Genomic DNA, 11,263 nt, shown 5'->3' with positions numbered 1-11,263 from the left:
GTGTGTGTGTATGTGTGGGTGTGTGTGGGTGGGAGGTGATGTTCAGTGTATGTTTTATGTCATTTATTTGCATGGTTCCAATTTTGTAAGCACATTTTTGTAATGTCTCCAGTGTTAAGACTTGTATATGTTTTTACATGTTTTGCAGATGTGCATTAAAATGAATGATGGTATGAATCAAACATCTTTCTTTGTGAAAGTGGTGTAATGAAGCCAATTATGACTGAGAGGAAATACTCCTTTCTTAGCTGTTTTTATTGATGTTTGAAAAAAATGCCACATAAAACATACTGGGATAACTTGAATTAAATTGTGTATAAATATATCTACATAATCATTAAAATAATATCATAACTAGGGTTCAAGCACCAAAAGAACAATTGACGCTATTGTGGGTTTATTAGGATTCAAGCTCCAAATAGGCTGCTTTTATTTGTCTGCCACAATGGCTCAAATAGCCATAAACTGGAATGAGCTAGAAACATGAAGCCAGGTCCAATAACTGGAAATGATGTGGAAGTGCTTCCCAAGAAACGTGAGCCCAGTCGAACAGATGTACTGAAGGCCAGAAATGTTTAGGAACGCCACACCCGTCACACGTACAGTAAGTCTGACTGACTTGAAATAGGAGAAGGGTCTTGATGCAGTCTAGCAGACAACATGACAAACACCCCTGAGATCTTCTCCTACGGGTAGCAGCTGTGTCCTGTAGCTACTCTGCGGCTGCAGATAGACTTACTTGGTCTAGCTCAGTGTGTTCTACAAAAAAGTCTCTTTAACCATAAAAGTCCACCATGATGGATTTTCTGCTATTTTGAATTTTTTGGAGATCAGTAATATGAATAGAATTTATTGAATTTTGACTTCTTCAACAACCAAATGGGTACACAGGATTGCAGGACTGAAAGACATATTGCTATTATAAATGAGCGAGACTGGTTGAAAAACATTGCCGACATCAACCCATAAACTTCACAAGGGGCGGGGTTAGTAGAAAAATGGCCATACTCATTAACAATTTGTCCAGTCATTTTAAATCTTGGTACATCAAGTACCATCAAATACATCTTCAAGCTGAATTTGGAATAGACTCACTAAAGCATTTTGAGCCCAACCCAAAGGGAACATGCTCTGGGGTCAAGTATTAACCAAAATCTGAATCATTGATTGGCCCAATGGGCGTGGCCTATTTCATATTTCCTCATACCTCAAGATGCATTTGAATAATCCTGCTTCAACTCACTGGAGACAACCTGTACTACCTCCTGAACATTCCCACCAGGTTTTTCAAATCTGATGAAGGGGGGACAAATGGTAGAACTTTGATTGTTTGAAATGCTGCAAGCTTTGTGGTCATATCACAGCTGTGTGTGATTAGTCTCACTCCTTGTTTAAACAAAGTTTAAACTAGCTGAAGTGACTGTGCTCACCTTTGTGAAGCCACTTTCATTTCAGCCCACTGAGCTGCTTCCTTCAGTTGAACACACAGGGCGGCTTGCAGCTACATTTGATGTCCAGTGTGATGGCCTCATGGCCTCTGACCTGAACTCTGATTGGTTGTCTGGAATTTAGGAAGTGGCTCATCATGAGATGCATCAACACCTGAATTGGTGTGAATGCTCCGTTATAAATAGAGCTCATAACATTCACTCTCCCTCTCCTGATTGACAGCTGGGTTTGTTTATGCTTTGGTTATTTATATTTTTGTCTCATCTTACATTTACACATACACACAGACACACACACCCATACTTACAAACATTACTAATGAACTGACATACATGTTAAATTTAGTTTAATTAAAAAAATGTTCTTCTAGTTTAAAGAGCCAGGTTGTGATACCTGACGTCCATCCTGCTTCTCTCCCACTTCATGCCTCTCCTGTCCCCACCTGAAGCCCGCCCTGTCTTCCTTGTCCCCGAAGTCAGTGGTTGAGTTTATCCAGTAAGCTCACACTACAAACTCAGACATTCTTGCTAAGCAACAATACATCCCTCATCTATCATACCTAAAAATGATTCATTTGAGAATTTATCAACAGTCAGGTAAAAGTCTTAAAATCTGCAGGGAGGTCTGGTCCCTGGTGCAGCTGTACCAGTAGTACAAGGAGCAACAATATAAGTGTAACTTTGTGAATCAATGATAACACAAAAAAAAAACAAAAAAGAAAAAAAACAAAAGCGTGCGGTCTCCTGTAAATGCAATCCTGGTATTAGGGCAAAGGTTGGCTTAATAAACGTCTCATTTTGCGGTTTTACGAGCTTATCCAGTGACAACACTGCCTAATTAAAGCTGACGAGAGCACGCGCCAGGAACACAACACTCTTTGACGAGGACGTAAGCTACCGCCCCGGATGAAATACCAAGTTTCCAGAAAGACGCGCTGTGTGGACAGTTTGTGGGCCAGCGGGATTCACGAGATCACGCGAGAATCCATCTTGTCAGTCTTGGAGTGGCGCGTGCATGTAGGCGCGTGTGGCCGAGTATATTATTTGTTGCGATAAACGGAACTCAAGTCCCGCCCTCAACCCTTTGAACCAATGGCAGAGCAGGTCAGAGTCCCGTGCAGCTGATCATCTGAGGTAAGCTAAGCACTGTTAAAAATAAGAACAACTAAACGATCAGTGATATCGTAGCATTCTTTCTCTGACCAGAAGAGGCCGTGTAGCCGTTTGATTTTTCAGAGGGGTAATGAGTCGCAGAAGAGGCTCGAAGTTGTCCGAATCAGCCCACAAGTGATTTGCCTGAGCCCGTTAGAATTTGAGACTCCTCCGCCCATAGCCGCTTTTTTCTAGATCAGTCATTTATGTCAGTGGTTAAAGCAAAAATACGTCGTCGTGAAACGTTTCTTGTAACAGAATAATCACAACTGTCACCACAGAAGTGTTTGCAGTTTATAGCGTTATCAGGCATGACTCTTTTTGTGATTATAGGCAATCATATACCCGATGTTTGGTTTGGTGTTTGGTTTGTCTCCTGTATAATTGGAAACTACAGTGATTTTCGGATGGGTTACAGCCCAGGTTAAATAAGTAAATGGCCTCTTTTGCAATCAGCCTAATGACTGTGCATTGTTTTGCATGTACGCAATAGGCATAAAGTATAAAGTTTAAATATCTTTAAAGCGGCAATACAAACAGTAACACACAGTTTTCCACTTTCCAAAAAATGATTGGAGCATCTACCTTGTGACTGTAAGGTTATTTACGTCTTCAACTGTCTTGATTTCATTCATAATGGTTATATTTTAAAGATTATAGCTCATTTAGCCCTTTCTACCAGTTGAAATACAGTACCTTTACAGTGACAATACGTTGCGTAGCTACCACCTCTCACTGTGCGCAGGCCTGCAGGCAGGATAACTGATTTCTTTACAGTTATTTAGCGTAATCATGTCAAATGTGGAGAAGTGACGGGATATCCCAGTAGCTGGAGACAGAGTTTTGTGTTTTGTCCTCCACAAACAAGGAATAATGTACAGTGAGCAGGTTCGTATGGAGAAATAAACCCCTTCAGGATGGGGTCCCGTCTGGGTTTATTTCTCCAGAGGAACCTGCTCGGTCTACATTATGTCTTACTTTGGACGTGTGTTCCAAAGTCCTTGTGACCGTGAACAGCTTTTCAATAGATCACTGTCACGTTTCGGGGTTCAGAGGCTCAGGTGCAGACACAGACACGGCAGACGCAGGTTTGGCAAATAATGAGTTTTATTTATAACAGAAAACGCTATGCAGACAGGGCATAGGAAAACTAATGGACACAAACTACTAGCGCCCTCTAACGGGAAAAGACAATACTAAACCGAAAATTACAACAACTGAAAACCAACACAGACCTCTAACGGTCTAGTGGGGAAAACAATATGGAGGGATAACTAATGAGAAGTACTTTGTACAACAATAACCAAAACACTATAAACACTAATAGAAAATACCTAACCTAGGTTTATTGGCTGGACGAGCCAAGAACTGAACACAATACCAAGGGGTAATAGGTGGGGGCCGAAGAGTACAGGCTGGACGCAGGGCTTGAGGGTTCCTGGATGGCAGAGGGTGGAGGTGGATGATGTGGAAATGGAGCCAGGAAATGCAGCAGAACAGGTTGCAGCATGGCAGATGAGACCAGGCAGCGAGGAGGGAATCTAGAGCACAAAAACCAGAGTTAGAGCGTATTCCTTTTCAGCAAGATAATCTATGATTACTACCAACAGACAGACTAACTGATGAGCTTTTACGATCCGGCGTCGAGTCGTGGTCAGCAGGCTTCTTAAATAGAGGGGAGAATGATGAACAGGCCACTCGTCGCCGCAGCTGCAATCAGTTACTCCAGAATCAGGACCAGGTGTGTCTCCAGCCCATCAGAGTAGGCTGGAATAGAGTGATGAATGCTCCACTAGGCGGAGCCCGAGGTGGAGGGCATGACAATCACCTGTCTCAGTGTAGAAAGTGCAGCAGGGAGCAGGGAGACTGGGAACCAAGCCATCTGCAGGTGTTGAGTATTTAGTGTAAGTGAATGATGAATTTGTTTCTTTGAAAGAAATTGAAGAGGAAAGAGCAGTTTAAATCATCTTACTGCAGAGTGGTGAGTGTTGTGCATGCTGTGTGGTATAATAACAGGATTACATACAGTCTGCTGACTATGATAGCTGTCAGAAGTCATAGGCTCGACTAGAATGAAAATGTAACTGTTTATGTTTTGAGTTGTGACTGTTGACAGTGACTATCTAATGGCTGAACTATAAGTTCTGCATTTATACACTTTTGGAATTTATGAAACAGAGCAGAGCTACTCTGTGGCACAGTTCACTGTGGCTGCTCACTGTCAACAGCTCTGAGGACAAAGCAATCTGTATTAGCCTTTATCTACATTTCCTGCACTTTACCCCTTTGAATTCAGATTCTCACACCTGTTCAACACACAGACAGACAAACTAAATAGACAGCAGCATTCCGTGTTCCCCAAGTAATTAACATCCCACAAACACACTCTTACCTACACATTTTTGCTTAGAGACATTGAGCTGTAAATTACATAAAGCTGCTCTATTCAATATTTTTCGTGATCATGAATTAGCAGCAGGGGGATTTAGTGTCTTTCAGCTCATTGTTTCGGTTTAGTGGTAGTGCTCTCATCAGTGTTGTTTCCAGCAGGCAGCTGTTTTCTGTGTAAATGCTCTAATGGCCTGATTAGCCTTTTAGCCCCCTAGACAAAAAGTTATTGTTTGTAGAAGTATCACAGGCAAAGTGTACTTAGAATATCAAAAGTGAAAGTAGTGGTTGTGTAGTAAGATGTCCCTGGTGACTATATGTGACATTGTTAATACTCGTTCATCAATGTGCAAGTGCTGAAGGTGGAACACCAGTGGTTTTTAGTGCTTTGTACAGCTGGGTAGTTTTGTCTAGTGGTCGCACCTTAATGTATTTTTGGTGGAACTGCTAACAACTCATAGACTGAGATGTGACAAGAAGCAGCAGACACTGCTTTTGCATATGGTGTCACAAGCCCAAAACAAGTAAATGCTTACAGGCTCACCATAAACCACTCAAATATAACTAGTAGATAAAGCTGTAAATGAAATGTAGTGGAGTAGAAGGGAGTTGCATAAAATGAAATTATTAAAGTGAAGCACAAATACAGTACTTGAGTAAATGTACTTAGTTACATCCCCCACTGCCTACTGACCCCCCCACCTATTGCCCTCGGTGCAGTGTGTATGTCCCCAGTTACCGTCATGGTCCCACTAAGTCCAGTGCAACCAGTTATTATTTGTGTAGTCTGTGGTAATTTGATGAAATACAACTTTAATTTGAATAAGCATCAGGTTATTGAAGCTCTGCAGACTACATTTTAACAGAGGGCTCATGGTTACAAAATGACCCCCTAACCCTAACCCTGCTTTGATTTCTCTAATAAAATATCACTGATTCAAATTACAAATACCAGTTTAGTGAACCTGGGTCTTTTGTGGCAGCTATACCTTTCTGCACCATTGATTGTCTTGGCCTAACCCTTCAAAGAGCAGATTTGTGATGCAACATTTATGTGTTTTTTTCTGAGTAATTTAATGCCTTATTAGAGAGATGATAGCAGAGAGATGACAAGAAATGAGGGGAGACACCTGCTGAATGACACACAACGAAGGTCCTCGGCCAGGCTGACACCGGGGTTTGCACTATTAGAAACTATTTAAACATTTGCCTCAAAAATTCAGATACTGTACTCAGATCTCAGATTAAAGTCATCGTTAAAATGGTCTGTTTCATGCATTTACTTGTGTCGTGGGGTTTGTTAAAAATGTACTTTGGGAAATTATCGGCCAAGTATCTGTATACGTACAGTGGAATTGTTGTCATTGCTTGTTGTCATTGTGTACTCACACACAAATAGACAACTGTGAAGAACAAAGACAATAAAGCTGAGCAAATCTTAAAAGTAAAGAACTGATTGTCATGGTCCGTTTGTCACTTCCTGTTTTATGTTGAAGAGTTACCTTTTGTGTCATCTTTTCACCAGCTATTCCTCTTGTCTGCATTTGGGTTCAGTCTTTGTTCCCCTGTGACCCCAATCGCTGACACTGATATTATTATTATTATTATTATCTACACAAGTATGTTAAGAGGTGTATGTATAAAAGATGTGGATATTGGAGAGGTTACAGGCTGAGGGAGAACAGAGTATGGAGATTGTATGTGTATAAGGCTCTCGTCTCCATTCACAGGTTTCTGCGATGCAGTACTGTAGTACTCGGGGTGGAGTCCATGGATGGGATTTCCGGGATGTGCTGTTTTCAGGTTACGCTCCTGATGGGGGCATGTTCATGCCGGAGAGTGTGCCTGAGCTCAGCCCAGAGACCCTGAGGGGCTGGAGGGGGCTACCCTACACCAATCTGGTGGTGGAAGTTGCCTCACTGTTCATCCCCACTCAGCTGATCCCCAGAGAGGACCTGGAGGGTGAGCTGGCGTAATATTCACTGCTATCATTTGATGTTAAGGCATGTTAGGTTTCCACCTCAAGGAAATAAATGAAAGGAAAATATGTGAACTGCATTTCAAACTGCCCTGTACGAGTGTAAAGTACACATATTTAAAATGACTGAAGACTCACAGTAAAAGTTTAAGAAACACAAGTGTGGTCCTTTTAGATTGAAAGTTAACTTATGGCAGACACAAGATGAATAAAAGAAGACTTTTTAAACAAGAAATCAAGAAATTCTTTTAAAAACCTTGAAAACCTTTCTATTACAACAGAGCTGCAGACACCAAAACATGATTTTTCCTCTTCATCCCTTTTCTCTGTCCCAGTCCTAGTGGATGAGGCCCTGTCTGGTTTCTCAGTGCCAGAGGTGGTAAGAATCGCCAGGCTGAAGGAGGGTCTGTCAGTCCTGGAGCTCTTCCATGGAGACACACTGGCCTTTAAGGACCTGGCTATGACCTGCACTGTGCGCTTCCTCAACTACTTCCTGCGAAAAGAGGACCACAGAGCTACTGTTGTTGTAGGTAAGAGCTAAAATCTGAAATGACGTGATAAAACTAAGGAACTTTTTTTTTGCAGCTTTTTCATCTGGTCTCCAACATAAAGAGGTAAAGGGAATTATCTGACATAAATATGTGTGGTTTAATAGAGCTGAGTTGTCTTTACAAAGGTCTTCATTTGTGTGAGCCATGACCCCTCTTGCAATAACAGCTGGGAGTCTCACTGTAACTCTGGTGATACTTTCACTAAAATAACTGTGCAAGGTTTATTCAATTCAGTTCAATTTTATTTCTATAGCGCCAAATCAACACAGAAGTTGTCTCAGGACGCTTTCCATATAGAGCTGGTACAGACCAAACTCTTTATCTACAGAGACTCAACAATTCCCTCATGAGCGAGCACTTGGCGACAGTGGCGAGGAAAAACTTCCTTTTAGGAGGCAGAAACCTAATTCTATGTCAGCATAGCCAGGGGCTGGTCCAAGGCAAGCCTGAGCCAGCCCTAAATGTAAGCTGTATCAAAAAGGAAAGTTTTGAGCCAGCTCTTAAATGTAGAGAGGGTGTCTGTCTCCCAGACAGTGACTGGAAGATGGTTCCACAGGAGAGGAGCTTGATAACTAAAGGCTCTGGCTCCCATTCTGGTTTTAGAGACTTTAGGAACCACCAGTAAGCCTGCATTCTGGGATCGCAATGTTCTACTGGGGTAATAGGGTACTATGAGCCCTTTAAGATAAGATGGTGCCTTATCATTTAATGCTATCAGGAGCGCTCAGGCACAAGGTTCTGGACTCAAATGCACGACTCTTAACACCAAGGTGGGGAAAAACGCTCAAGGCTGTACTTAATAACAAAAGGCTCTCAAAAATACAATGTAGAACAAAAAGCTGCTTGGATGATCAAAAGTACTAACAAAAGACGCTAAGGATAAATTCTCTGTTCTCAAAAAACTCAGAAACAAAAACCCAGGAAAGGTCATGGGTCCCAGCCGGTTACATTGTCGACAAGACTTAAATTACAGATTTTAAGAAGCAGCACCCTGCTGCTGGACCCACTGAGACCTTTGGCACTCTGAATGTAGAATCACAACATATTTGCTAATTTAAGTTTCTCAGATATGAAGATTTAAAAAAAAAAACAGATTTTTTTGGACCATTGATCAGGCAACAGGCAAGAGTAAGGCTTTCATTTGAGCTTTATTTGGCATACGTTTTCATTATCACATTTTATCAAATAAAAATGTAAATTCCTAAATGAAAAAGAATTTAATTCATCAGAAGTCAGATTTTTGAAAAATGCAGAGAAAAATGCCCAATAATAATGCAGGAATTCATTGTACTTAAAAATCCCAAACCCAAAATCTTTTTTCCGAGCACCAAACCAAAAAAGTATGCCTGTAGATTTAAAAGGTGGCTCTGGGTCTGTAGTTGGCTCCTTTGGAGGACCTGGTAAGTCATGGGGGGGGGCACTATCATTTCTCGTTGTGTGTGTTAATGTGTTTTGTTCACTGGCATCATGTCTTGTTATGCACTTCCTGTTTTATTGTGAACCCTAGCTCTCCTCCCGTTTCAGACCCTTGACCCTCTGATTGTCTGCCCCGCCCTGATTGTTTCCACCTTTTCATTGTTACCTCATGTATATATAGTCAGCGTCTTCCTTTTGTCCTGTGCCAGATTGTCTTGTGATCCAGCCAGTTTTTGTCTTGCCCTAGAGAACGTTGTAATTTTTTGTAATTGCTCAAACTTTGTAATTGCTCAAACTTGAGTCTGAATCAGTCCACTTGTGGTTTTCCTCTCCAGGTACATCAGGAGACACAGGTGGCTCGGCCATTCAGAGTGCCAAAGGTCTCAGTGGGTTGGATGTGGTGGTGGTTTACCCCCGTGGACGCATTACTCCAGTCCAAGAGAAACACATGATCACCTGCCTGGAGGATAACATCCATGTGTTTGCAGGTGACCCTAAAGAAGCTTCAGGGACTAGTGCCCATAATTTTATTCATATAAAAATGTTCATAGTCAAATTGAGTGTTTTCACCTCTGTAGCGGACGGCAGCTCAGATGACATAGACCAGCCTCTGCGCCGCCTGTTTGCAGACCAGGAACTCGTCAGGTCTCACGGCCTCATGAGTCTCAACTCTGTCAACTGGTCTAGAGTCATGATCCAGCTTGCCCACTTTATCTATGTTTACCTGGAGCTCAGTGGTATGGAGCAGGCCAAGGCTGACGGAGACCTGCCTGAGCTGGAGGTGGTGGTTCCCACTGGAGGGGCAGGTAACATTGCAGGTGAGTTGATTACTGCTGGTGTTGGATTAATTTTAATTGTTTAACATTCCACAGGTAATTATGATTGATTGATTGGTAACAGGTGATAGTATCGTGATTGGGTATGAAAGGGGCATCCTGGAAAGACTCAGTCGTTCACAAACGAGGATGGAGCGAGGTTCACTACTTTGGGAATGCATGATATGATTACATGGTCTTGGGAACACTGTGGGAACACACATTTTCGAGGTGGTGATAGTACGACACAGAAGATGGTACGTTTTTGTGCCATGACTTACCAGGTCCTCCAAAGGAGCCAACTACAGACCCAGAGCCACCTTTTAAATCTACAGGCATACTTTTTTGGTTTGGTGCTTTTTCAAAAATCTGACTTCTGATGAATTAAATTCTTTTTCATTTAGGAATTTACATTTTTATTTGATAAGATGTGATAATGAAAACGTATGCCAAATAAAGCTCAAATGAAAGCCTTACTCTTGCCTGTTGCCTGATCAATGGTCCAAAAAAATCATTTTTTTTTTAAATCTTCATATCTGAGAAACTTAAATTAGCAAATATGTTGTGATTCTACTTGCTAAAGAATTAGATATACATATCTTATATATATACTTAGATTTGTTAAAAATTAGCCAAAACTAATATCAGTGTTTTAGAGTTGAATTGATCTGATAATGATGTATTGTTAACATAAATACATCATGAAAAACCGATTAGAGCCAGTTACATTTATTTGATAAGGAGTTGTGACTAAGGTGTTAGTACTCTGTGGTGGGCGTACTATGGAATGGAGACAGTGTTTCTGAATGACCTCAAACATTTTGAGCATTTCTTTACTGTAATTTATTTGTTACTTGCTTATTTTGTTCCTTTTGGTAACAAATGTATCATTTTTTTTTTCAAAAGTATCATAACCTTTGAAAACATGTGTTGACTTCCCTGTCTCTCACTCTGTCTGTCTGTCTCAGCTGGCTTCATTGTAAAGCAGATGGGCTTGCCCCTGAAGCTGGTTGCCATGGTGAACTCTAATGACATAGTGCACAGGGCGGTAACCACTGGTGACTTTTCCATGGCAGCTGATGTCACACAAACTCTGGCCCCTGCTATAGACATCCAGGTAGCACAGTCACACAGCAAGTAGTTACAACTGCTCATATCAATTAGACTGATAGAGATGAGAGATTTTTGATTAGATCATGGCAGTGTTCATCCACACATGGCTTAATGGCTATGTTCTGTTTTCTTGTTATTAACAAATCCTATGAAAAGACCAAAACAAGGTGTTAGTTCATCTCTCAACACTTCTTGACTTTCTGTGGCTCTCAACCCGAAGCCCATTGGTTCCTACTAAAGATGAGAACCCTAAAAAACTTGTCACAAATATGTAGTTTCACTTTTTTTTTTTAAGCCTGAAAACCCTTTCCTAAAACAGCTAGGCCTGTAGTATTTGTTGGGAATTATTTTCAACGGTGGATCAATAGACATTCGGCACTCCTGTGAGCATTTACTGTAGCA

General features: G+C 41.4%; 1 protein-coding gene across 1 annotated transcript; it reads left to right on the top strand.

Annotated features, from left to right (window-relative positions):
- Positions 1 to 2,530: 2,530 nt before the first annotated feature.
- Positions 2,531 to 10,889, top strand: LOC121623366 (threonine synthase-like 2). The gene is made up of 6 exons (XM_041960634.1): positions 2,531 to 2,582; positions 6,719 to 6,950; positions 7,302 to 7,496; positions 9,269 to 9,421; positions 9,512 to 9,751; positions 10,717 to 10,889. Exons 2-6 carry the CDS (start codon positions 6,728 to 6,730, stop codon positions 10,887 to 10,889), a joined length of 984 nt encoding a protein of 327 aa, XP_041816568.1. The 5' UTR covers positions 2,531 to 2,582; positions 6,719 to 6,727.
- Positions 10,890 to 11,263: the final 374 nt, after the last annotated feature.

The sequence above is a fragment of the Chelmon rostratus genome, chromosome 19 (assembly GCF_017976325.1).
Source record: "Chelmon rostratus isolate fCheRos1 chromosome 19, fCheRos1.pri, whole genome shotgun sequence".
In the NCBI taxonomy this organism is placed as follows: Eukaryota; Metazoa; Chordata; class Actinopteri; order Chaetodontiformes; family Chaetodontidae; genus Chelmon; species Chelmon rostratus.
The sequence above is the reverse complement of the archived record's forward strand: the minus strand, read 5'-3'. Positions and strand labels throughout refer to the sequence as shown.